The sequence below is a fragment of the Nycticebus coucang genome, chromosome 22 (assembly GCF_027406575.1).
Source record: "Nycticebus coucang isolate mNycCou1 chromosome 22, mNycCou1.pri, whole genome shotgun sequence".
NCBI lineage: Eukaryota > Metazoa > Chordata > Mammalia > Primates > Lorisidae > Nycticebus > Nycticebus coucang.
In genome coordinates this window covers 50108773-50136244 of record NC_069801.1, presented here as the reverse complement: position 1 = coordinate 50136244, position 27472 = coordinate 50108773, and the positions used below count along the sequence as shown (strand labels likewise).

Here is a 27472-nt window from a genome sequence, read left to right as displayed (position 1 = left end):
AGGCTGGGCGCAGGGCGCAGGGTGGTCGCCCGAAGCCAACCAGGTGCCTTCCGCCTCAGGCCCAGCAAGAACCCGGGAGGGCGAACTTCAGCCTTACCCCAACTCCGAAGCAGAAGCGGCGGACTGCTTGACCCCACTCCGGGTTAAAGGTACCAGTTCCCTCCTGGGGGTGGGGGGCGTGGCAGTCTTCCCGGAGGGGCAGGGAGCGAGGAGGACCCTCCTCCGCGGCGACGGCGCTGAGGTCATTTCCGCGCGCCGCCTCGACGTCAGTGCCGTGCGCGGGCCGCGGCGGTGAGGTTTGCTGTAGAAGTTCGATCTTATTCGCGTTCTGAGAGCCATGGAGAGTGACTTTTATTTGCGTTACTACGTAGGTCACAAGGGCAAGTTCGGCCACGAGTTCCTGGAGTTTGAGTTCCGACCCGACGGTAAAAACAGCCTCCCGCCTACCGGAAACAGACTAGGCCTGGGGGCGGGCGAGTGGGGAGGCTCGGGGCTTGGAATTGGGAGGTGGGGGACTAAAGGAGGAAGGTGATGAAACCTGTGCGGTGGCTGCCCCGCAGGGTCTTTCTATCCAGGTACCAGGCGACTTCTGTTCACTGACATTTTCTGTTCACTGAGTGTTTGCATTCAACAAACGTTGCTTGCACGTCCGCTTTGTGCCAGGCTCTGTTCCACTCTCTGGGATCAACAAAGATAGACAAGCTTTCTCTCTTGTGGAAGTTGTGTTAGTGTTGGGAGTGATATCGTAAACAAAAAGGTAATTCCAGGTAGTGAAGAGTGGTCAGGAAATAAAATGATAAAATAATTGCTGGGCGGGCTGCTTGTAGATAGGGTGGCCATTACAGAGCTCTCTGGAGAAGGAATATTTGAACTGAACTCTTGAGAAGAAGGAGCTAGCTTTGTGACACAGAACAAGTGCCAAGTGTCAAGGCTGAGGGCAGGAATGAGGTGGGCATGTTGCCAGTGGTCAGTGTAGCTAAAGAGTAGTGAGTTCAGGATAGGAGATAATGTTGGATAGGCAAGTAGGAGCCACAGTTTGGAGGGTAGGTCTCTATGGTACAGAGTTTGGAATTGGAATGTTATAAGCAGAGAAAAGATGTGATATGTTCTTAATAAAGTATTCTACCTATAATGTGCTGAATAAAGAGTGGAAACCGGGCTCCTGATTAGGAGATGGTTGCAGTTGTCAAGACAAATGGAATGTTGATTGGGACTAAAGAAATAGTGTGGAGATAAGGATTTAGGATACTGTTGGAGGAAGAACCAGTTGGACTTGTGTCATTGGTGGGATTTGGGGAGAGGACACTGATAAGGGAAAGAGGAATCAAAGATGACAGAAAACATCCACTCAGTGAGGGGATAAAGATGAATCTGATAAGCCCTCTGAGGGAGACAGATTTGTAAACAGTGAGGGTGTATTGGGTGTTGTGGTAAAGAGAAATAGAGGGGGCTTCTCAGAGCGGAGAGGATGCACCTAACCTAGTCTCGGGGTCAGATAAGACTTCCTGCATAAAATGATGTGAGGTGGCTGGAGGGCAGGGACATTATAGGAGTTGGTTAGGAGTCCAGAAAGAGTCAAGAAGGTATTTTGGACAGCATTAGTAGCAAAGAGGCTGAAAAGTAAAAAGTGCATGGGATGTTTCCGGCAGAAACCAAGTAGTTTGATGGACTCCAGCAGTGTGAGAGAGAAATATTGCAAGAGTGTGGCTGGAAAGGCAGATGGGCTCAGATTAGCTATAAGCAATTGATGGTATCAGAGTAACCTAGTGAGACAGGTCTGATACTAAATCACTTTGTTCACTGTATGGAGAATGCACTGAAAGGGAAGAGACTTCAGGAAGAGGAACAGTGCAGAACCTTTCTAATAGCCCTGACTTTTGAAATAAGTTAATTTGACTCTTTTTACATGTGTGTGTCTACAGGGGAAAAAAAATCATGTCTTCTATTCCCCTTGTTTTCTTCTTTATCCCCACACCATATACTCAGATTAGCCTGTTGGAGGCACAAATGCACACAAAGAGCTTTGGTTACCAAATGTGCTCAGCCATAAAAGCACATTTTCATCACAGAAGCAGATCACAGTGTTACACAGTCCCACAATAATATATATAAACAGCATCCTGCAGTTATCAAAATGCTTTTATATCCTAGCACTCTGGGAGGCCAAGGCGAGAGGATTATTTGAGTTTAGGAGTTTGAGACTAACCTGAGCAAGAGCAAGACCCCTTCTCTATTGAAATACAGAAAAATTATCCTGGTGTGGTGGTGCAGGCCTGTAGTCCCAGCTACTTGGGACTCAAGAGAATCACTTGAGCCCAACGGTTGAAGTTACTGTGAGTTATGATGCCATAGGACTCTACCCAAGGCAATAGAGAGAGACTCTGTCTCAAAAATAATAATAATAATAAAATAAAAAGAAATGGTTTTACAACTCATTTGAGCCTTAGGAGGTTCTGTGTGCAGGTAAGTTACCAATTACTATCCTTATTTTTAGCTGAGGACATTAATCTGCCAAAATGTGATTTGCCAGAGTCACAAAAGAGCCAGCCTATATTGTTTTACCACACTTGAGCAGCCTTTTGCAAGAATTACAGGTCAGAGTCAGCTGCTGTGAGCCTGTCTAATAGCCTGAAGTAAAGAACTGACATGATTAATATTGTTGAAACACCAAAGGTTTAAATAGTAAATCTGTTAAGGCACATTGAAGACCAAATTAGAATATGTTTTAGGCAATAGCTGGTAGTATTTGTAGGCTAGTAATGCTTTATTCCTGTGTTTTTATTGTACATTGAATTTGTTTTTATCCCTCACAGGGAAATTGAGATATGCCAACAACAGCAATTATAAAAATGATGTCATGATCAGAAAAGAGGTATGAGCCTTCATTCACTACACAGTTTGAGCCTTTTGTCTTGTACTGTTTTTGTTCTTTCTGGAAGTAGTATTGACAGGTAGAGAACAGAGAAGTATGTATATGTCTGTAGACAACTTCTGGATTAAATCTCAAATCTTTTAGTTTGTATTTTCTTTTATAATGCCAAATCAGTTACTGGTAACCAAAGTCTGGCACACCTTGGTTTGAACCCTGAATCTCCTGCTTACTAACCATGTGATCTTGGGCAAGTCCCCTGTCTGAATTTGATAAATTTTCTGTTTTTTCATCTGTAAAAAGAAGGATAATACAACCTACCTCCACTCCTCTGTTGCAGAATTAAATATGTTATGCTTAATGTGCTTCGTATGTTCCCTGGCACATAGTACTCAATGGGAAGGGCAGTTTAATTTGCATCTGAAGGGCGTGTAGGGAGCATAGGAAAGCAGTTAACATCATTGAATGCATGTTAGATATCAGGTGCGGCACTAGGTGTTTTACATATATTTTATTTAACCTTGATTATAAGCCCATGTGATGGGGGCATTATATATCCCCTTTACAAACAAGAAAATGAAGGCCTAGATAATAACTGTGGGGCTTGTTTTTAAGTTACCCCTGCTTGTAAGAATTACAGTGGGAATTCAGACCCATGCCTACCTCTGTAAAAATATACGTGCTCCATTCCGCTGTGATTTCTGCCACACAATTAAGGCTTGATCAGAGCTACTGTTTCCTTTTAACCACTTTGTTGCATTTGAAAAGTCTTAACAGTCAATATATTTTCATACTATTACATTTAATTAGCTATTGATTTCATACTTATCTACACATGTCAACATCCTCACTGCTAGTCTATAAAATGTATTTTAAAAACATCTCTCTGGTCCCCAGAAGCATGTTACTTAGCTGAGAATAAAACAGCACCATTTTGTGCTGCTAAACAAAATACCTGAGGCTGGGTAATTTATAAGCAACAGAATTTTCTCACAGTTTTGGAAGCTGGTAGGTTTGGTTCCCCGTGAGGGCCCCGTCCCTGCTTCTAAGATGGTGCTCTGCTGGTGCCCTTACTGGGTACTCCAGAGGGGACAAATGCTATGTCCTTATAAAGCAGAGGAGCAAAAAGGGGCCAGTGGTTCCTGAGCTCTTACAAGGCACTGATCCACAAGGGCTCCTGGCCCACAGTGGGCTCATTGTATACCCTCATGGCCTAATCACCTAACAGCACTGCTTTTTTTTTTTTTTTGCAGTTTTTGGCCAGGGCTGGGTTTGAACCTGCCACCTCTGGTATATGGGGCCAGTGCCCTACCCCTTTGAGCCACAGGCACTGCCCCCAGCACTGCTTCTTAATACTGTTGAATTGGGGATTAAATTTGAACATGAGTGTTGGAGGGAACATAAACATTACCACAGTAGGGTGCATTCCCAGATGTGTTTTGGGTTCAGGTGTGAATTGGGTAGGTGAGCAGGGAGAAGGTCCAAGTGAATAGGATGTGCCAGGAGGTGGTAACAAGTAGATAGGATAGTGGAGTGTAGTTACTGGGTACTTCTGACCCTGTCTCTCTCCTTTAGAATGCTGAGGTCAAGAGTTAATGTCTTCCCACTTAAGGAGATGCCATAAATAAGTCTGTAGGAGCATGTGTTTTTATCTTACATCACTTCCTGAGTCAAAGCACTGCTTGTGGATACAACTTGAATTTTGTTTTTTAACTTGCTTTCAGGCTTATGTACATAAAAGTGTGATGGAGGAACTCAAGAGAATAATTGATGACAGTGAAATTACCAAAGAGGATGATGCTTTATGGCCTCCTCCTGACCGAGTGGGCCGACAGGTGCGTGTTCTATTGATCATCCTATACTGCAGAAGATAAGGTTTACTGCTCTGCATATGACAATAAATCCGTGTGTGTTTGTGTGTGTGTGATTTGCCCTGCACATAGCAAATTACCAGCACCTTGGTCTAAGGAAACATTAATAGGGAGGAACAAAGAAAGCGGGTAGTACTGCTGGCCACTTAGAGTCCAGCCCTGAATTTCTTCTTATGACAACCCTCTTTCTCAAATCTTTCACTGCCCACTCAGGTAGTGAGTAACCGGTATGGACAAAGCATTGTAGGCATACAAAGATAAATAGAACATAATTGTTTCAACAATCTAATAGAAGGAAAATCATATAAGTAACTAAGTGTATTATGTCAATTCATGGCTTATATATTCATTCTGAAGACATTTTGGTAATTAAAAATATAAAAACCACTCTCAAGTTTGAACAGAAAAGATATGTTTCTGCCACAACAGCTGAAACTCTAATCCAGATTTCTCCTTTCCTATTTCTTCTGTCCCATATTATCCATTTTTCCATCTTGAAGCAAATGTGATCTTTAAAAATGTATATTTATTTGTGTAATCCACTGATTCAAATGCTTCAGTGGATTCCCACTGCACTTAAATCCCAAACTTCAACCTTATCTTCTGTCGTCTTCACAATCTCTGTGTTCAAGCCTTACTAGCCTCATTTCTGTTCCTCAGACACACCTAGTGGATCTTACTTTAAGGCCTTTGAACATGTCACATTCTGCCTAGAATATTTTTCCTTTAACTGTGTACAAAACTATCTTTATTATTGAAGTCTTCAAAAGTTACTTTCTCTCAGGCCTGGCGCCTGTAGCTCAGTGGTTAGGGTGCCGGCCACATACACTAGGGCTGGTGGGTTAGAACCCGACCCAAGCCTGCTAAACAGCAATAACAACTGCAACAAAAAAATTGCCGGGCATTGTGGCAGGCATCTGTAGTCCCAGCTACTTGGGAGGCTGAGGCAAGAGAATAACTTAAATTGCTTAAGCCCAAGAGTTTGAGGTTGCTGTGAGCTGTGACGCCACAGCACTCTACCAAGGGCAACATAGTGAGACTCTGTCTCAAAAAATACATATAAATAAATTAAAGAAAAAGAAAGTTAAGACATAAGATAACATTTTGAACCTGTTAAACAACAAAGAAAACTCAGCATATTAAGGATATGAGAAAAACGGTGTTCTTATTATAGTAATAATGGACCTGGGAATAGAACTAAAATTAATACAGCCAATTTAAGGAGCAATTTGGTAGGATCAGGCATAGTATTTTTTTTTTAAACAGAGTCTCACCATATTGCCCTTGTTAGAGTGCCATAGCATCACAGCTCACAGAAACCTCAAACTCTTGGGTTTAAGCAGTCTTTTGCCTCCACCTCCCAAGTAGCTGGAACTACAGGCACCCACCACAATGCCTGGCTATTTTTTTGTTGCAGTTGTCGTTGTTTAGCAGGTCCGGGCTGGGTTTGAACCCACCAGCCTTGGTATATGTGGCTGGCACCCTAACCACTGAGCTGTGGGCACCAAACCTCAGGCACAGTTTATTATCATACTTCTGGGAATTTTCCTGGAGACATTTTCACATATGTATCACAAGATGTGTATAACACTTCTTGCCACATTGCTTATATAGTAGAACTTCTTTTTTTTTTTTTGAGACAGAGCCTCAAGCTGTCGCCCTGGGTAGAGTGCAGTGGCATCACAGCTCACAGCAACCTCCAACTCCTGGGCTCAAGTGATTCTTTTGCCTCAGCTTCCCAAGTAGCTGGGACTACAGGCACCTGCCACAATGCCAGGCTATTTTTTGGATGCAGCTGTCATTGTTGTTTGGTGGGCCCAGGCTGGATTCGAACTCGCCGGCTCAGGTGTATGTGGCTGGCGCCTTAGCCACTTGAGCCACAGGTGCCGAGCCTATAGTAGAACTTCTAAGTTAACCACCCAAGGAACCGTAACAAACTGGTTACCAGATGGATGTGGTCAGTATAAGGAACTGAACCTACTGTACTGATAAGGTACATGTGGGGCATGTCTAATCTATGGAAGTTAGGTCAACTTGATGTGGTCCTTGTAGAGAAGTGGTCAACCATGGAGGTTCCTACTGCAGTAACAAAAATTTGGAACTTAAATCTGCTTCAATAGGGAAATGGAATTCTTAGCCTAAAACACTTACAACTAATGAAGTAGATCTACAGAACTCAACATGCATAAATCTCAAAAACAATATTGAATGGAAAAAGCAAAAAGATACATATAGTATGACCATTTTTGTAAGATTTTTTTTTTTCTTTTTTGAGACATAATCTTACTTTGTCATCCTGGGTAGAGTGTCACGGTGTCATTGTAGTTCACAACAACCTCAAACTCCTGGGCTTGGGTGAACCTCTTGCCTCAGCCTCCTAAGTAGCTGGGACTACAGGTGAGCACCACTATGCCTGGCTAGTTTTTCTATTTTTAGCAGAGACCAGGTCTTGTTCTTGCTCAGGCTATTCATGAACTCCTGAGCTCAAACAATCTGCCTCAGCCTCTTAGAGTGCTAGGATTATAGGCATGAGCCATTGCACCTGGCCAATGTAAATTTTTTTTTTTTTGGCCGGGGCTGGGTTTGAACCCGCCACCTCCAGCATATGGGACCGGCACCCTACTCCTTGAGCCACAGGCGCCGCCCCAATGTAAAATTTTTAAAACATAGGGCGGCGCCTGTGGCTCAGTGAGTAGGGCGCCAGCCCCATATGCCGAGGGTGGCGGGTTCGGACCCAGCCCTAGCCAAAATGCAACAGAAAAATAGCTGGGCGTTGTGGCGTGCGCCTGTAGTCCCACCTGCTCGGGAGGCTGAGGCAAGAGAATCGCGTAAGCCCAAGAGTTAGAGGTTGCTGTGAGCCGTGTGAGGCCACGGCACTCTACCCGAGGGCGGTACAGTGAGACACTGTCTCTACAAAAAAAAAAAAAAAAAAAATTTTTTTAAAACATATCACCAAATCTAAAAACATGAGTAGAACAGATACACCCCAACTTCAAGGGATGCAGGAAGAACAGAATAGGAAGTGAACATAAACTTTGTAATATTTTATTTCTTTAAAAAAAAACCTCACGCAAGCATGACAGAATATTATTTCTCAAATCTGGGTATTGGGAACATTGATCTCTATTTCTTTTTTCTATTTTCTGATAGAATGATAAATCAAAAATAGGAAAAATAGAAAAAATAAGTAGAGTTCCCTAGAGTGTACATTCCACGGGGCAGAGACAGTTCTTTGGTTTTGTTTGGTTTTACCTGTCCTAAGCACTGAGAACAGTCCCTGGCACGCAGTAGGTGCTCCCATAGATATTTTGTGAACATTTATGGTACTCATGTTACGATTCAGAAATTCAGACCCAAGGTCATACAGCTAGGAAGTGACAAAGCGAGGGTCAAACCCAACGTTTTGCTTGTCCCATATCCCCCAGAAAGGTTAGATCCTTTGGTATTTTTAAGACACAGATCTATCCATGTTACTCCACATTGTTAACAATGAAACCTTGTGTATAAAATAGTATATAAATTCTTCCAAATCTCAGAAGGATACAGCTTTCTCTAAAAGTATGAGCTTCTTACGGGCTAAACCATTATTTATCTGTTTCTAGAACCTAGCATACTTTGGAGCTCAGAGGGAAATGCCCTTGTTTTTGTGGCCATCTGTAGTAGAGTTTGTGATTTGGCAAATGATAAACCCTTCTCCTATGTGCTTGATGAATAATCCAGTTCTTCTCAACTTCGATTTTTTTAAAATATGTTTTTAGGAGCTTGAAATTGTCATTGGAGATGAACACATTTCTTTCACAACATCAAAAATTGGTTCCCTTATTGACGTCAATCAATCCAAGTAAGTGTACATGATCCTTACATCCATTTGTGTCTGTTTTGGAGCAATAAGAAACCCTTAACCCAACTGTAACCATTATAGGAAGATCTGATGCCTAACTGAGGTGGCAGCTTTGTTCTCCTTGTTAGGGAAAGACTCTAAATATTTTCAAAGGCTTGCTCCTGTTACTTTTGGTGTTTCATTTGATCACTGCTACTAAGAGCTTCTCGGTGACATTCACACATACAGATTAATGCACAGGAGCAACCAGAATAGAAAGTGAAATATGCCAAAACAAGACCCAGGATAAACTGTACCTTCACCAAGTCTGAATAGCTTTTTCAGTATTGACCATTCAGACTGGAGCATCTTAGTCTGACTTTGATAAAACTTGAAATTTTTTAGGATCTGAATTTTAAAATTCATGTTGTCAGTGTGGCAAACTATAAATTGAGCGTGAGTCTGTGCGCTGCAAAGGATCCTTAAGAATTTGGCAACCTTAGGCAGTACCTGGGGTTCAGTGGGTAGGGCACCAGCTCCATATATCAAGGGTGACAGGTTCAAACCCGACCCCAGCCAAAATGCAACAAAAAAATAGCTGGGCGTTGCGGTGGGCGCCTGTAGTCCCAGCTGCCTGGGAGGCTGAGGCAAGAGAATCACCTAAGTCCAGGAGTTGGAGGTTGCTGTGAGCTACGATGCCACGGCACTCTACCGAGGGTGATACAGTGAGACTCTGTCTCAAAAAAAAAAAAAACAGTATTTGGGGGCGGCGCCTGTGACTCAAGGAGTAGGGCGCCAGTCCCGTATGCCGGAGGTGGCAGGTTCAAACCCAGCCCTGGCCAAAAAACACAAAAAAAAAAAAAAAAAAAAAAAGAATTTGGCAATCTCTTTGGCTCTTGTATTTTGAGGATTTGGGAGTAGATACGGCTCACTTTTAGTAAATATTGAGCATAATTGTGTTCCTTTGTACAGTCTCCTTGTTCTTAGCTAGTGATGCCGTAGTAATCAACTTCTTGGTCTTGCATGTATTACTTCTTTTTATAAAGTTTTCCTAATTCTGAAAGTAATATGTACTCACTACAGAAAAATACAGGAACTGTAACAAGGTAGGTAGAAAGTAAAAATTGTCGATCAATTAGACAAACTTCATTAATGTCTTGTTAGTCTTTTTTTCTCTGTACATTAAAAATAATCATTTTTTAAAAGCACAAAAAACACTTGAAATCAATCTGTTATTTTAATCGTAATTTTTTCACTCAATGTGTAAACACTTCCCCATTTTAAAAAGTCAGTGTATTTAAGTGATCGCATATTCCATTTTAATATAGCCTTTTCCTTCTTTATGGACATTTGATTGTTGAAAGTTTTAATGCTGTCAGTATCTTTATAAGGAACATCTTAGTAGGTAAGTGATAATTAGGGTTATTAAGTGGTTTTTTTTGCCGGTTTCCTCAGTTTTTAAACATTTTTTCCCTTGTATTTTAGGGATCCAGAAGGTTTACGAGTATTTTATTATCTTGTCCAGGACCTGAAGTGTTTGGTCTTCAGTCTTATTGGATTACACTTCAAGATTAAACCAATCTAGGTTGAATATTGCTGTGGACATGAGGGGGGTGGGAGTAGTTATTAATTAACATTATCAGGAAATTTTTGTGTATATCAGGGCAATATTTTTTATAAGCTATAAATGATTGTCTTTAATAAATGTGATAAAATCCAATTTTTATTATTTTATAAAGACCCGAATATGTGAACTTGTCTCAATTTCTTTGTAAAACACTAACATCCTCTGCGAAGTATTGCCCCCAAATGGAATCTAATCAATCCCCTAGGTATATCTACCATTTTATAGGAAATTAGAGAATAGAGAAACATGCTAAGAAAAGTATAATGGGAATCCAATGAGCAGTTTCTAGAGGAAATTCCAGAACAAATGACATGGTTTCTTTAATAAATTGCAAAGGAAACAAAGGGAGTGGGAAAATATAAAAGAGATTTAAGAGAGATGTTAATCAGTATGTTTGAACCCTATTTGGACCATGATTCAAAAAGGAAATTTGAACTCCTATGTGATGGTTTTTTTTTTTGTGTGTGTGGTTTTTGGCCGGGGCTGGGTTTGAACCCGCCACCTCCGGCGTATGGGGCCGGCGCCCTACTCTGTTGAGCCACAGGCGCCGCCCTATTTGATGATTTTTATTTTAAGTGTGTAATAGTACTGTGGTTAGGGCTTTTTTTTTTTTTTTTTTTTGAGAATCTCACTCTATTGCTCTGGGTAGAGTGTGGTGGTGTCATAGCTCTCAGCAACCTCAAACTCTTGGGCTTGAGCAATCCTCTTGTCTCAGCCTCCCAACTATAGCTGCCTGCCACAATGTCCAGCTAATTTTTAGAGGCGGGATCTTGCTCTTGCTCAGGCTGGTCTTGAACTCCTGAGCTCAAGCAATCCACCCACTTCTGCCTCCCAAAGTGCTAGGATTGAGCCTGGCCCTAGTATTGTGGTTAGGGCTTTTAAAATAACCTTTTAGAGATACAGCTATATTTCAGTAGTGTGTGTGGAAATACTTCAGTTTAGTACATTACAAGAGATAAAATACCTGACTGGTCTTAGAAAAGTTTTACATTAATCCATTTTTAAAATCAGAACACCAACAGCCAGTTAGGACTGAAACCAAATTGGTACAGACTGGGAATCTGTTCAGCAGTCAGACCTGTAGGAGCTTCTTGCCTAAGTGTACTTCTTTAGGCAAATTGCTGATTGAACAGATTGCACCTGCTAAAAGGAAGTAGCCCTTGATAAGCCTCATTTGAAAGCAATTAATTACAACTCACATCCCTAAACACTGGCCAGCTTGATACAAGGTCCCAAGTATTCTGACTCCTGGCCCAGCGCTCTTTTCACCACACTCGGCCTCCTCCTTCAGAGACTATGGGGCAAGTGAGAAGCAGTGCCGAGATGTTAGGGCTCCTGAATCCAGCGCACCTCCTGCTATAAGGGTACTTGGGGCGATGCGGCAAAAAGTCACCTTATCCACCTGGTCTTCAAGTATTAAAACAAAAACAAATTTTTTTTTTTTAAATGACAGTGAAGACTTCAGAAGATTATGAAAGGGTTCTTGGATGGGCTGTTCGGTCTAACCCGGACTAGAGGCCAGGTAAAACAAGGTTCAGTGAGCATGACAGAAGGACAAGCCAGGTGGGAGCGCAAAGAGACAACTGAAGCCAGGAACATCTAGTCCCAGGGACCACGATGAGAAGGGCGCGGACACTTGGCAACTCTGAAGAGTGGCCTGCAAAGCAGCACTCGGTCGGCGAAACAGGAAAGGGCAGCTTAGAGAAGATAGGCTTCATCTCCAAATCTGCCAGGCTGCAGGGGGAATCGACGTGAGCTGAGAAGTTTCAACTGGCAGGCAGACTAATGAAGAGCCAAGAACGAGGACTCGGGGGCAGGAAGATGCCAAGCAGAAGTTTTGAGGAAGTGGAACTTGAGTCTGGCGCCTTAGACCACTCGGCCGTCCTGACACTCGCAAGCACAAGTTTTGTACAGAGGCTGTTTTGTTCGCTTAGTGCTGGCACAAAATCGACGTGCGTTACCGATTCCTGGAGGCATGCTTCAGGGGAGCTGAGCACTGGTTAACCACGGACTTAGCTGACATTCACAGGTTGCAGTCCACCTGCTGAGAAGAACCCGGCGGAGAGGGCAAGCAGTGCGCGCAGGCCCCGCCCCTCCCCGAGGCCGCGCACTGAGGGTGCGCAGATCGCATCCGCCTTTTACGACGCGCCGGAAAGTAGCGGCCGCAGCCAGCGGCAGGTTGAGCCGGGACATTATGGGGGTGAGGGGAGGCGACCCGCCGCCGGGGCATTGGAGGGACAGGTGGCGAGGATCTGGGAGGCAGACGTTCGCGCCAGAAGGGAACGAAGGGCGTGTGCTCGCGTTGAAGGAGCGGGAGGCAGAGCTCGTGCTGGGAGGGGCAGGGCAGAGCCGACGGTCGGGACTAAGCGGTCCCTTGTGGGCTGCGCAGGCGCAGCTGACGCGGACTCTGTGGCCCTCCCTCTCCTCAGAAAATCGCGCTGCAGCTCAAAGCCACGCTGGACAACGTCACCAACCTCCGGCCAATGGGCGAGGACTTTCGGTGGTACCTGAAGGTGCGGGCGGACCGCCAGGCCCTTGGTCCGGGAGGAGGGAAGAGCGTGGAGAGTCAGTGGAGCTTCTAGGGGTTTTCGGTAGGGGCAGCTGGGGCCAGACACCGGGAAGAGGTGGCCCATCCTCATCTCAGTACAGGACAGGAGCTTTTTCTACGGTCGCATGAGAAATATTTAGCCAGACGCATTAAATGTTCGGGTTTTATTCTTACTAGAATTTTAGGTTTGCTTTTTTAAGTTTATTGGTTCATCTTTAACGGGCAGTCTTGGAGCTCTTCCTTTTGTAATTTTTGCCTCTTAAATATTTCGTGCTCTTAGTAAACAGGGACTAAATGAAATGCTTCGTGAAGAGACCTTGTGATTATTTAATAAGGTGAATAATTTCTCCTTTGGTTTTATTTGTTGATTTGGTTTTATTTTTTGTGAAGTAGGTCGATTTTAAGCATAATTCACTCTTCCCTTTCCATGTTGGTAAAAAGCTGGTACCCTAGTGTCATGGTCTGCAGAAGTCCTACTACTACCCAAACAGTTTGAGGCCCTTCACTATCCCAGAGCCTCTGCTGTATTTTCCTCCTAGTCCAGGCATTCTTCTGTATGGCCAAGAGCCCTATCCTTCAAGAAGTTACCTCTGCCCACTTTTATTTCCACGTATTTTGAAGCCTGAGTGCCAGGGCTTATTTGGGCAATCAGTATTTTTGGCTTTAGGCAGCACAAAGTCTAGTTAAGGAGACAGGGAAATAGAGTGACAACAGATTGATTACAGACAGTCCCCGAGTTACACACATCCAACTTATGCACAACTCTCACTTACGAATGGAGGTTATTACAGTAAATCCTTGAGTTACAAACATCCAACTGACATACAACTCAGACTTACAAATGGAGGCTATTTTATGTAATAGGTAAATGTACCTGTTCCAACTTACATACAAATTCAACTTAAGACCAGACCTACAGAACCGATCTTATTTGTAACCTGGGGACTGCCAGGTGGCCCCTTTAGGGCCTAGGGGAATGCAAAAGAAGCTCTCAATCAAGCAGAGGAGGTGGGGGGCCTGTTGAAGCCATTTCTGTACCACATGAACCTTGAATCATCTGCTGGACAGGGCACTTTTTAGAGGAGGGTGGGTATGTCAGCATAGGAAGCAACTTGACCTGTCCTTTGCCCAGAGATAAGTCCAGTTATGTCCTTGGTGGGGCTAGTTGTAAAGATGAAGTAAGAGTGCCAAGAAGAAAGTAGATTGTGGGCGGCACCTGTGGCTCAAGGAGTAGGTCGGGCGCCGGTCCCATATGCCAGAGGTGGCGGGTTCAAACCCAGCCCCGGCCAAAAAAACACACACACACAAAAAGAAAGTAGATTGTAAGTCTGCCCACCTCACAGTTTCTTTTTCTTCTCTCAGTGTCTGCCCAGCTCAGCCGCTTGATTTACTAATACTTTTTTTTCCTTCCAAGATGAAATGTGGCAACTGTGGTGAGATTTCAGAGAAATGGCAGTACATCCGGCTGATGGTAACTGTTCCCTACCACCACCATACTCACAAATACAAGTACACCTCTGGGGAGGAATTGGGGAAACTGACCCTAATCTCCCTGGTCCTTTGGGCCCATTTTTCTTGAGTTTGGGAGGGCAGGCATCTGTGTGTGCAGCACGGGAATAGCAGGCATATTTGGGATGTGAAGCAGAGTTCAGAATTAAGGGGAAGCCTTTTCCTCATTCTCAGGAAGCCTCCCCAGGGTTCTTGTCATAACAAGTCACTCCCCCTCTCTGGATCTTGGTCTCTTAACTGGAAAATAAGTAGTGGGACTGGATATCCTCAGGACCCTAGCATTTATTTGATGTGTAACTATCGGTTCTGTTTGCTCTTTGCCAGGACAGTGTGGCCCTGAAGGGTGGGCGTGGCAGCGCCTCCATGGTCCAGAAGTGCAAACTTTGCACACGGGAAAACTCCATTGGTAGGTCAGGCCCAGAATACTGAGTTCTGCCAAGCTGGCCCACAGTTACCTGGTACCAGGCCAAAAGCAGGCTCATGTTATCTATGGGTGGAGTCAAGCCTACAGTGCAGAAGCCTGTGCAGTGATCTCTTTTTCCCAGTGTCACATTTGGGTAACTGGGTGGGGCCAGGGTATGGACTCAAGTCAACTTCGTGTTTTTTTTGTTTCAGACATTTTGAGCAGCACCATCAAGCCTTACAATGTAAGTTTGTTGCTGTGGTGGCAGGTGTTTTAGATTTGAATCTAAACTGGGAGCTAGGAGGCCTGGGTTCTAGAGTTACATCTGTGTCACTGTGACCCATCACAGGATATTCAAGCGTGTACTTACTCAGTTGTTCATTCACTCAGTTGTTTATTACCATACACTGAGCACTTGAAGAAAAAGACTCATCACCAGGCTGTTGCAGTGCCTTATAAACTCTGTGCTATGGGAGCTCAGGGCATTGCTGACCCACCTGGCTGCTTAGCTCACATCACTGAGAGCGCTTGTCTTGTCTACATTTCAGGGGATGTGCAAGCCTTCTCCAAAACCACAGGTGGAACAGTCCTTGGATGCATCCCATACCATGATAACATGGATGTAATTAGATAGTTATTTGCTAGTAACTTGCATAACAAGCCCAAAAGTGAGGCAGAGAGAGGGTGTTTTGGGTCTTTTTGTTTAAAGAAGGACAGTTATTTGTATTCACTTATTCCTTATTTGATATTTACTTAAAATGTCTGAATTATGCCAGATTCTTGGCTTTGTTTTGAAGTTAAATGAGGACTTGCCCTCGAGTAAAAATCATGGTGTGGTTGGTGTGCAGGAAATTATTTTACAGTAGATAATAGGAAGAGAGTGAATGTGTGGGTATGGTGCTTGGAGTCTCTGGGCCTGTGGGTCAGGTAAACAAGAGTTTCCTGGCCACCTACCCACAAGAGGTATCCCTTCCCACATACATACACCATGTCAAAGGCTTTAGGTCATAGGTCAGCCCTCTGCCCTTGCAGCATGGCAGAGAGTTGGCAAAAGGCTACGTGGCTGTGTGTACCACGACTGTCTGGATGATTTGGAGACCTTATAGCTCAACATTCTTGTTCATATTTTTGTGTTGGTAATTTTATCTGTCATTTATTGAACATGTCAAGTACTGTGCTGAGCACTTAACATATATTCCAGATTCTCAAAATAAACTTGTAGAGGTCTCCTCAGTTTTGTTTAAGATATCAGGAATCTTGGGCCTGGAGGGGAAGAGAGGCAGAGCTCAGCCTCACAGCCAGCTGGGCTGACCCCAGAGAATCAATACTTTTTCTGCAGTACTCATGTCCACGGAAAGCCTGATGGGGATCAGGTGGCTTCTTTTAAGAAGGGAATGAGTTGTTCCCAGGTCCCATTTTAGAGGGATAGGGGCAGGAAGGGCGGGGGTCATGGGGCCATCTGGGTGCCCGTTTGAGCTTACCCTCTCAACGCACTTTCTTTTTAGGCTGAAGACAATGAGAAGTTCAAGACAATAGTAGAGTTTGAATGCCGGGGCCTTGAACCAGTTGATTTCCAGCCACAGGTGTGTGTCTTCGTAGGTAACCTGGATGGGGAGGGCATGTTGTGAAGCAGAACTATGCTTCCTACAGAGACCATGGACTGGGAATGACTGTCATTTATCAGGTGGTCACTATATGCTGCGCACAATGGCTGTCACTTTCACATGTTAATTCATTTAATCCCCATAGTAACCCTATGGAGCTGTTCATCCTATTCAGATGAGGAAAGAAATTCAGAGGTTTTGTGACTTGCCCAGGATCATACAGCGAGCAGTGGGGTTATAATTTGGTCCAAGTCTGTCTTTCTCTAGAGCTAGTGCTCCTCCCTTTTTGTTTGTGCAGCTTTTCTTTCTTTTTTTAGAGTCTCACTTTGTTGCCCTCGGTAGAGTGCCATGGCATCAGAGCTCATAGCAACCTCCAGCTCTTGGGCTAAGGCGATTCTCTTGCCTCAGCTTCCCAAGTATCTGGGACTACAGGTGCCCACCACAATGTCCAGCTATGTTTTTTGTTGTTACAGTTTGGCTGGGACCGGGTTCGAACCCACCACCCTCAGTATATGGGGCTGGTGCCCTACTTACTGAGCCACAGGCACCGCCCTGTGTAGCTTTTCATGTCACAACAAATCAGAGGCAGACAGAAGAGAGAATACCATCATCCCCATATCATAAATAAGAAAACTAAGGTCCAGAGAGGAGAGTGACATGCCCAGGGTGGTTCAGCAAATCAAGGATAGCAGAAGAATTCACCCCACCCCTCCTGCCTTCTGGTCTGGAAGAAACTGCCAGGTCCTGGAAGCTCTGTCTTCCATCTCAAAGGCATTGCAAGAAGAGCTAGCAGCAACCCAACAGCCCTCACGTGTCAGCCTAGTGCCTCCATTTCCCAGGATTAACTGCTGGCTTTCTGTTCTCTGCAGGCTGGGTTTGCTGCCGAGGGTGTGGAGTCAGGGACAGTGTTCAGTGACATTAATCTGCAGGAGAAGGTATGAAAGTTGGGGACCTTGCATGGTACTGTAGGGCGCCTGGTGGAAATTATCCTTTTGTTAAACAAGGCTCAGCGACGGAAAGCTCATTGTATTTTTGTGCTTTTTGTTGGTGATTTCACTATATAGCCCAAATGTAGGGCTCTCTGGTGTACATGCATGGAGGCTGTGATGTGCTTCACAGGGAAAATACATGTTAGGTAAGCCTTGTTCTGACATGAGTTATAGTGCTGCTGGCCATGAGTTCAATGTTAATAAATCAACATTGTATATTAAGTAAGGTGTCTTTAAACAGCAGTACCACATGAAACAAGATTACTTACTGATCAGAGCCCACAGGAACCTAACCCTGCATTCCCCTGGGAGCAGTATTTGTGGTGACTTTATAAAGCCTTGCTATAGTGAACAACAAGAAATAGTCTCTATTACTGGACATGTTACTATCCTGGTGATAGAAAAGCCTTGCACTCAGGTTGAAAGAATGACAGAAACTCATTTAGTTTGCATAGCGCCTCATAGTAACAGTAGCTGGCACTTACTGAGCTCTTATATGTGCCAGGCGCTATGCTAACTGCTTTTACATGCTTTTTACGTTGACTCTTTCAACATTCAATATGAAATATATTGTCTTTTCTTTTTAATAGAGGTCAGGACTCAGAGAAGTTAAGTGACTTGTCCACAGTCACAAAGCTAAAATCGCTGGAATTTGGGCCTGAGCTGTCTGGCTTTGTTCAGGGTGGTATGTTTGTGACTATCTGAGTCAGAGAAATGGGCTTTCTAAGTCCCAGCTCTCTACTTTCCACACTGTTCCTTTCGGCCTTATGAGGCTAACATTGCCACTTTATTTCACAGGATTGGACTGAGTATGATGAAAAGGCCCAGGAGTCTGTGGGAATCTATGAGGTCACCCACCAGTTTGTGAAGTGCTGAACTCTTCCTGCACACTTGCCCTTAAGGATTGAAACGGGACAAAGTGCTCCAAGTTGCAGAGCCCACTGAGGCCAGTCCCTTCTTCCCTCGTCTCCTAGTAGCTGTACCAAACCCTCCTGGTCTGCATGCTAGGCTCTGTTGCAGCTTCCCAAGCCCCACAAATAAAGCCCCTGTTGCTGCCGCACTGGTGTGTGAAGGTGGAGTCAGATAGCAGCCGCTCCCTCCACAAGTATTCACACTTTTCTTGCCTCTTGCCACCTTCCCTTGGATTTAAATCATGCGCCTGTCCCTATTTATGAAATGTGCAAGAGCACATGGCTTCTGAAATCTCTCTGGCTCTTGAGGAGTGAGCAGGTCCACCCAGAAGATTAAAGGTGTAAAAGCCAGTGGCACAGAGGGCAGCAGAGCCGGGAATGATGCCATGAGACCAGCAGTTCTAAGCCAAAACACTGTCTAAGCCAAAACACTGCATTGACCAGCTTGGCCAAGTAAACCCAGCCATCCCCGTTAGCTGGCGTCCCTTCTTAGTCCAGAGCTAAAAGGGACTTTAGAGGTTAGCAGTCAACTTCTGGCATGTATCTACTCTACAAAAGAGCTGGTCACTGGCTGTGATTGGACTCCCTGCTCATCGAGAGAGTCAAGATGAAAGTTCTTCTTTATTCTCAGTCAGCCTCTATGGGCCTTGTAGCTGCTTCTGCTGGTCCTGGTTTGTCTCCCTGTGACCACACTTACATGTTCTGCCCCTAAATAACTCTTTGGAGCTATGAAGACAGCAGTCACAGCCCTTTAAGTGTCAAGAGCCTGGTTCCCTGGGTCAGAAGACCCCCATACAGTAAACAGTTGTTCAGTGAACAGCTGGATGATAAGAGGATGCTCGTACCTTCACACCAGCGAACCTGCCATTTGGAAAACCTTACCGGGGACCTTATTTCTTCAGTGTTCCACGGGAGGCTGGAATTCTTTGGAAGCAAAATTTCATATCTTTATTTCCCATATCTGAGAGTGGGAAAGGGCTTACCCATTCCCAAGCTTGTTGTGAATTTATAGGAAGGGTATCTTCAGATTTTAGGCAAAGCTGGCTATGTCCAAGGTGGCAAGGAAGTGCCTCCCTCATCGCCTCTGACGTCTGGCGATCACATCATGTTTCCTCTCAGTTCTCTGCATTCATGGCCCACTGGGCTCTTCTCTACACCTAACAGAGCTGGGCTTCTTCAGTCCTCTCAGCCAGCAGGTCAGCCAGCCCTCTGCCCAGTGGGTCTAGTCCACTGCCTGTCTAGGAAGCAAATAGTCGAGGCAGCATTGGGCTGGGCAGCCTTTCTGGTTTTAGTCTCTGTACCAGTCAGTGTGTGTTACACTCATAAAGACAAACACTAAGGGGATTTCATTATCCTTTATTTTCTCATCTTTCAGGAAATTGGGAGAGGACCCAAGTAATTAGTAGAATAAAGGAAAAATGAAATGGATTATGTCAACAGATGAAAAGTGTTCAGTAAAATTCAACACTCGTTAATAAACCAGAGAATTTAGCAAACTAGGAACAGGAGGGAGCCACCCTCACCTCACAAAAGCTACCTTTAAAAACAGCAATGCTGTGTTTAATAAATGATAAAATTTTGAAAAATTCCATTCAAGATGAGGTGAGATGAGGAAGCTTTCAAACACTGCCTCTGTTAACATTGTGCTGGGTCCCAAGCAGTGTGATAAGACTATAGAAATTAAGAGGAAAGGAAGAACTCATTTTCCTCAGGTTATGATTTTTGACTGAAAAAAGTCCAAAAGAATTAACAGGTGCTGGATTTAAGATCAATACACAGAGATCAAATGTATTTCAAAGCACTAGCAACGCAGAGTACAGGAGCGACAACGTTCATAGCAGTAACCAGAAAGGACTAGGAATTAACCTGTCGGGGAGTTAGGACCTTAACGGAGAAAACTATTAAACTTCAGTGAAAGGTAGTAAAGCCTAAATAAATGGAGACTTAACACTACTATTGATGGTTAGGAAGACTTGATTTTATAAAGATGCTTATTTCCCACAATTACCTTTATAAATTAAATTCCAATAGAAATGCCAACTTAAATAGGACTAGCCACAGTGATCATGTCTGAGGACTGCTGTCCCCATTCCTCAGCTAGCCAAGTGCTGCCAGGCTGAGTCCCTCCCTTGGTTGGTCCATCAGGGCTCCAGAGAAGGTCGCTTTCATGCCTGGGCTCTAAAAAGCCGCAGGACTCAACAGTACTGAGCATTTTTGTTTTGTGGGTACCTTTGGAGCCTCTGAAGGCTCGCGTGGCACATTCTCCTGAAGTCTTCTCCACCAAAGTCTAGAGAAGCAAAGGGTCAGAGTGATGTACCCTGTGTGAACTAAGTCGTTCCCAATAATAGCCTTGTACTGGATCTCTGGGAAAACTTCTGAAAAGGACAAGTTTTCTGGCCTCATTTCATTTCTACTGAATCAGCCTCTCCCGAGCTAAGGCTTGAGATTTCCTATTATTTTTTATTTATTTATTTTTTTTTTTGTAGAGACAGAGTCTCACTTTACTGCCCTCGGTAGAGTGCCGTGACGTCACAGGACTCACAGCAACCTCCAACTCTTGGGCTTCCGCAGTTCTGCCTCAGCCTCCCGAGCAGCTGGGAGTACAGGCACCCGCCATAATGCCCGGCTATTTTTTGGTTGCAGTTCAGCTGGGCCAGGTTTGAACCCGCCACCCTCAGTATATGGGGCCGGCACCCTACTCACTGAGCCACAGGCGCCAAAATCACACCACCGCCCCGCCTCAGTGAATCAGGCATCCAGACCACCAGAATCGTTGCTGGGGCTTCCCAGCAGGGTGTACTCTGAGTCGCTGTAGGGATCGAATGAGATAATGTAAGCAGTGTGTTCAGCAGTGTCAGGGACCAGTCAGTACTCAGGAGTGAATGGCAGCAGTTAGGATTGATTAGAAACGCAGAGGCAGAGTCTGCACTGTGCCCTAATGACCACGTACCCACTCGGAGTCAGCCCAGGGCCCAGTCGTGTGTGCCCTGGAGATGAAGCCAGATAGACTCAGCTGAGCACCAGGTGTTAATTAATCCCTGCCTTCTTCCCTGCTCCCTGAAGATGCAAGAGGAAGGTCGTGGATTCTTTTCAAATGAAAAGATCAAAAACTTTGCCCAAAAGCTATTTTTGCTTCTCTCTAAATTGGGAAACAGTAGACAAGTGACCTTGCCCCAGTTCCCCAAGGATGGGACTATTACAGCTCCCTCTTCTGGGCCCACTGCTTTCCATTTAGAAAGAATTGGTTTGGAACCAAAAGATAAAATGTCACAGGAAGCAACAGATGTCAGATGTTGATTATAAACGTCAGTTGCTTAAATTTGTAGCAGATAAAGATAGATTTACAGTGGGATTTGGGTTATTCATAATAAACTGCAAATTGTGAATTAAAAGTGATCTCAGGTCATATCAAAAGAAATTATAGCAGGCTGAGGGTGAAGACAAGACTCTCCCTTTGATTTGAGCAGCCTGTGCTGTGCGGAAGTGCCCCCTTCGTGAGATAAAAACAAAATTTTCCAGGCCTAGAGCTCATTCCCTGTGAGGTACTGGAGAACAAGAGATGTCTTTCCAGAAGAAAAAACTAGGAAGGTGAGGAGAAGGGGCAGACATGATTAGCTTTGGTAGAGCTGAGGATTGGGAAAAGGCAAAGGCCATTACAGTCCCTAGGGGAAAAGCCAGCACCAAACGCAGAGTTCCAGTGACATAGATTTCAGTTCTGTATAGGGGAGATGCTCCACTTTCTGCCCAGAATGGGAATGTACTAATTATAAGGTAGTGAGCTCTAAATCCCTGGAGGTTTTCAAGAGGAGGAACAAATAATGAGGATTCGAGTCTCTGATGTGACTTAAGATCAGAATTATCAAATCAGAATTCCAGTTTGCATGCATGCAGTAAGGAATCAGTGAGCTAGACAATCCTCGAAGTCTTTATTTTTATTTTTTTTGTTTTCTTTTTTTATTTTAGAGACAGAGTCTTACTTTATCACCCTCGGTAGAGTGCCATGGCGTCACACAGCTCATGGCAACCTCCAACTCCTGGGCTTAGGCGATTCTCTCGCCTCAGCCTCCTGAGTAGCTGGGACTAACAGGCGCCCGCCACAACACCCGGCTATTTTCTGTTGCAGTTTGGCCGGGGCCGGGTTTGAACCCGCCACCCTTGGTATATGGGGCCGGTGCCCTACTCACTGAGCCACAGGCGCTGCCCAATCCTGGAGGTTTTTACAGCCTTTGGTTAAGAATCACTTCAACAGCCACATACAGCGAGTTCAATCGTCAAAGGCTGGTTGGGGTGAAAACCAAAGACTTTTCTCTTCTTTGGAAGTATCCTGGACAACAGTGTTTTAACAATAACTGAAAGGGAAAATGAATCCAGGACCAATTCCATCTGCCTTAAAAGTTCAGGTTTTGTCAGTTTGTTTCTTCCCTTCCCGTTCTCTGGGTGTTAGTCTGGAGCCAGTCACTTCCGGGTAACAGTCCACGTATTTAACTGTGAGCCCTATAGCTCACTCTCCTGCCATGCTGCATAATTGCTAAGGACACCAATACTCCTGGTCCTGCTGTTGGATGTGCCACCCGGCTCACGTGTAGAACCAGAGGTACAGACGTGCATGATACATTCCTCAGCCCTCAAGATACTGCTCAGGCAGAACCACAATCGCAGTACGGGGCTTCCGGTGGGATGTGTTCAGTTGTTCTACAAATATTTAATGGGCCACACTTGTGTTGCGGCCCGGGGGCTGCCCATAGCCTAGCAATGGAGATGGTTGCAGAAACTGGTAAGTGCTGGATAAAGGTCCGTTTGGAATGCCGTGGGCATACACAGGAGGGGCACTGACTACTGCAGTCTTATAGGGGTGCAGTGAGGGGAGGTTTCCTAGAGGCAGTGACTCTAGGTAAAACCTGAAAGTTGAGCAGAAGGTAACCGAAAGGGCAGGGAGGGTGGCATACTCCAGGCAGAGGCAACATTACGTGAGATGGTGTGGGTCCCTGGGGAAGTGCAAGCTGTCCAGAGGGGTGAGAATGAAAAGATCAGACCAGTGGGGCCAGCTCCATCAGGGCCTCAACTGTCACACTGAGGGATATGGACTTTTTTTTTTTTTTTTTGAAACAGAGTCTGGCTTTGTTGCCCTGGGTAGAGTGCTATGGCATCATAGCTCACAGCAACTTCAAACTCCTGGGCTCAAGCAATCCTTTTGCCTCAGCCTTCCAAGTAACGGGGACTACAGGTGCCTGCCACAATGCCAGCTAGTTTTTAGATAGAGACGGGGTCTTGCTCTTGCTCAGACTGGTCTCGAACTCCTGACCTCAAGCAATCCACCCATTTAGGGTTCCAGAGTGCTAGGATTACAGGTGTGAGCCACCACGCCCAGCCAAGATATGGACTTCTTTCCAAGGGTAATGGAAAGCAATTAACAGATTTTAAGAAGGGACATGATCAGAGTTATCCATAAGAAAAATTACCAGCTACTGTGAGGAGGATGGAGGGAGGGAGTTGAGGCAGGAGGGCCAGCCAGAGGGAGAACAGACTCCATCTCTTGATGGGAGGAGCTACAAAGTCACCTTGTGGGTGCCAACAATCAGGCACTGTGTCAGGCCCCTTGCTGGCTAAGACAGGCCAATGCTAGGAGTAGCTGGAGGATGGGAAAAGGTATGACCCATTCTTCCCATGGGGGACAGACCCTATGAAATGGCTTCATGGCAGTAGACATTTGAGCTAGGCTAAAAAGAACAAGGAAAAAATTGTCAGAGGATGTGCCTGGACAAAGGGCATTCCAAAGGATGACATTGCAAGGTACAGAGCCACGGTAGAGATAAGGCATGGCTGAGACCTCGGGGGGTGTGGCTGACACATGAGGAAGGTGATGAGGAGTGAGAGGCTGCTAGTGTGAATTCCTTTGTTGCCTGATGACTGAGTATGGCACAGATGGTATGATATCAATAAAAGGAAAAGGAAAAAGACAATTTTTCTTAGCCCCCACCATCCTAACTCCCTATCACAAATGTGTCTGTTTCTCCCTATCAAGACTTATCTACACACAGATGTGTTTTTATATGGCTATAATCCTAGCACAGATTTAAGTTAAATCTTTAGTGAAAGTAATTCCCAGAAAGGAACTACGTCGGTAACCAATGCTGCTAAAACACTGCCCTCCTCTCTGCTGGAGGCTGGCCGTCTTTGGGCTCCCCTCATCTCTTCGGGCATTAAGCCCCAGCTGTGTCTCCTGCTAGACACCCCCCCCCAAACTCCCTCCTTTTCACCAGCCTCACCTGTCCCGTGTCTCCTCTTCAAATACTCTCATTCTTCTTTGTTGGTTATGTGAAGATATTGAATGAGTGTCACTAGATTTGGAAAGTGTTAAGATGGTCTAACAAAACATAAGCTAATAAAAACCATTAGAGAGCACTTCACACCCATCAGAATGGCTATAATCAGAAATGACCAAAACAATAAGTAAATAAATAAAGTTACTGTGTAACTCAGCAGTTCCACTCTCAGGTGTGTTAGCCATTCCACTCATGCAAACATGTCCGTGCAAAAACTTGTGCATGGGGCGGCGCCTGTGGCTCAGTGAGTAGGGCACCGGCCCCATATACCGAGGGTGGCGGGTTCAAACCCAGCCCAGGCCAAACTGCAACCAAAAAATAGCTGGGTGTTGTGGTGGGCACCTGTAGTCCCAGCTGCTCGGGAGGCTGAGGCAAGAGAATCGCTTAAGCCCAGGAGTTGGAGGTTGCTGTGAGCTGTGTGAGGCCACGGCACTGTACCGAGGGCCATAAAGTGAGACTCTGTCTCTACAAAAAAAAAACAACTTGTGCATGAACACTCACAGCAGCATGATTCCTAATGGCCAAAAGGTGGAAACAACCCAAATGTCCATCAGCCACTGAGTGGACAGACATGATGTGTTGTATTCGTGCCCTGGAATATTATTCAGCAATAAAAAGAAATGAAGTACCAATACGTGCGAGGACATGGGTAGACCTTAAAACCATGATACTAAGTGAAAGGGACAAATCACAAGAGGCCGCATAGTATGTGACTCTGTTTATATGAAATGTTCAGGACAGGAAAATCTATAGAAACAAAAAGTAGATTAGTGACTGTCTAGGGCTTGGGAGATTTAAGGGGTTATGGAAGAAGGGAAGTGATTGCTAACGGGTACAGGGTTTCTTTTTGGAACAACAATGTTCTAAAATTGTGGTAATGGTCGCGTAATTCTATGAATATGCCAAAAACAGTTGAATGATACACTTTAAATAATTGAAATGCATAGTATTGTGAAGTTTATCTAAATAAAACTGCTTTTTAAAAAGGATAAGCTACATGGTATCTACAAACCTCAGTTCAGGGGTCCTGGGAGCACCTGGGATGATGTCCAGGGATACTGGGGTGGCTGTGGGTCTGGTACAGAGAAAGTGGCCTGATAAAGCTTGCCGACTTCCAAAGATCTGCTCCTCACGTGGGCAGCCCCACATGACAGCCACTTTAGGGTCAGGAACGGCAGGGATTAATTTAATAACATTCACTGTCCTGAACTGGGAAGCCAACAAGTTTAAGATCTAATTACTGGTAGGCTGGATAAATATCAGCATAATAGAAAGAGCGGGGCCTCCATCTCGGCCTATCCACCTCTGCAGGTAAAATGAGGATATCTTTGGCCTCTTCTAGAGCTGACATCCAATCAGTTGCCGCATAGAGAAGAGCTTACAAATGGTTCCTTCTGTACAAATGGGCAAGACTTGTGTGTGACCCCTAACTGGGCTGAGATCAATAGTTAAGTGTCTTTGCCACCCTAGCTACCACCTTGAATGCTTCCTTGGATTTAAACACGAATCCAAAACGTGAAGGGGAGCTGTCCGTAGGAACGCTGAGCACTGGACAGGCCAGTAGGAGGCCCCCTGAACAAGCTCCATGCACTCAAGCTGTGTTTATGTTCCCTATGAACATGAGCACCAAGTATAGTTTGTCAGCCCTGTATGATTCAGTTGGTTCTAAGAGTTAATGCTATGGAGAACTTGCTCTTCAAAGAGGTCTGCACCTCAGTAAGCACTGGAAGGGCCACATCTCACAGAGCAGTGAGGAGACACGGACGGATTAAGCTTCAGCTATGTGTCTGGTTTTGATCATCGTAACCTCCCCATGCTGTAGGAAATAACCTCATTTTACTAAGAGGAACTCGTGGCTAGAGAGGCAAAATAACTTGCCTATGGTCAGAAAGTCGGGACGAGATGGAATCAGGATATGATCAGGCATTCCTAATTACGGTCCCTGAATGAGTGGCAGTATGTTTCTGTGCATTGGCAGCCACCAGGTGTCCCTCTCTGACCAAACCAGCACACAAGGGACCAGCTACTTGCTGGTGTTCACTACCACTGAGGATAGGTGATGAGAACTAAGATAGGCAGGTATGTTTTTATGAATTGTAAGGATTGAATGGGGTAATGCTTTCTATGAGTTGTAAGGAGGATTAAATGAGGCAATGCTTCGCGACTGTTTCATACCAGAATCCAAATCCCAGTGGTGCCGCTAATTCACAGGAAGCCACTAGGAACGGAGTAAAATTAAAATTAAACACAAGGACGGCGCCTGTGGCTCAGTGAGTAGGGCACCAGCTCCATATACTGAGGGTGGAGGGTTTGAACCTGGCCCTGGCCCTGGCCAAACTGCAACAACAAAAAAAACTGGGCGTTGTGGCGGGAACCTGCAGTCCCAGCTACTCGGGAGGCTGAGGCAAGAGAACCACTTAAGCCCAAGAGCTGGAGGTTGCTGTGAGCTGTGACACCACAGCACTCTACCGAGGGTGACAAAGTGAGACTCTATCTCAAAAATATAATAAATAATAAAATTAAATACAACAAAACCCCTTCCTTTAAAAAAAAAAAGAAAGAAAAAGCCCCAAACAGCCTTCCTTTCATGTTACAGCAGTGTTCTAACCATAATTTGGAAGGAAAAAAAAAAAATTTTTTTTTTGAGACAGTCTTACTATGTTGCCCTCGGCAGAGTGCTGTGGCGTCACAACTCACAGCAACCTCTAGCTCTTAGCCTTAAGTGATTCTCTTGCCTCAGCCTCCCGAGTACTGGGACTACAGGTGCCCACCACAACACCCAGCTATTTTTTTGCTGTAGTCTTCATTGTTGTTTAGCAGGCCCAGGCTGGGCTCGAACCTGCCAGCCTTGGTGTATGTGGCCAGCGCGCTACTCACTGAGCTACGGGCACTAAGCTGGAAGGAAAAAAAATTCTGTCACTTCACTCAATGAAGAAGTCTCCACAACTGCAAAATATAGAGTGATGTCTTCTACCTGAGACCATAATTAGCATTAGCT

At 44.9% G+C, this 27472-nt stretch overlaps 2 protein-coding genes across 6 annotated transcripts; both read left to right on the top strand.

Annotated features, from left to right (window-relative positions):
- The first annotated feature begins 191 nt into the window (after window positions 1-191).
- On the top strand, window positions 192-10280 carry MAGOH (mago homolog, exon junction complex subunit). 2 transcript variants are annotated; one of them, XM_053576541.1, is made up of 5 exons: window positions 192-425; window positions 2814-2872; window positions 4594-4704; window positions 8499-8581; window positions 10046-10280. In XM_053576541.1, exons 1-5 carry the CDS (start codon window positions 338-340, stop codon window positions 10143-10145), a joined length of 441 nt encoding a protein of 146 aa, XP_053432516.1. In that variant the 5' UTR covers window positions 192-337; the 3' UTR covers window positions 10146-10280. The 2 variants fall into 2 exon arrangements, with proteins under 2 accessions (XP_053432516.1, XP_053432517.1); XM_053576542.1 differs by lacking the exon at window positions 192-425 and adding an exon at window positions 489-575.
- A 1949-nt stretch (window positions 10281-12229) lies between these two features.
- Window positions 12230-18297, top strand: CZIB (CXXC motif containing zinc binding protein). Of its 4 annotated transcripts, none has more exons than XM_053576540.1 (9): window positions 12230-12387; window positions 12617-12700; window positions 14150-14206; window positions 14569-14650; window positions 14860-14891; window positions 16153-16230; window positions 17121-17186; window positions 17316-17386; window positions 18039-18297. In XM_053576540.1, exons 1-9 carry the CDS (start codon window positions 12382-12384, stop codon window positions 18106-18108), a joined length of 546 nt encoding a protein of 181 aa, XP_053432515.1. In that variant the 5' UTR covers window positions 12230-12381; the 3' UTR covers window positions 18109-18297. The 4 variants fall into 4 exon arrangements, with proteins under 4 accessions (XP_053432515.1, XP_053432511.1, XP_053432512.1 ...); XM_053576537.1 differs by adding an exon at window positions 13016-13070 and having other exon boundaries at window positions 12326-12700; XM_053576536.1 differs by lacking the exon at window positions 17316-17386 and having other exon boundaries at window positions 12261-12387.
- Window positions 18298-27472: the final 9175 nt, after the last annotated feature.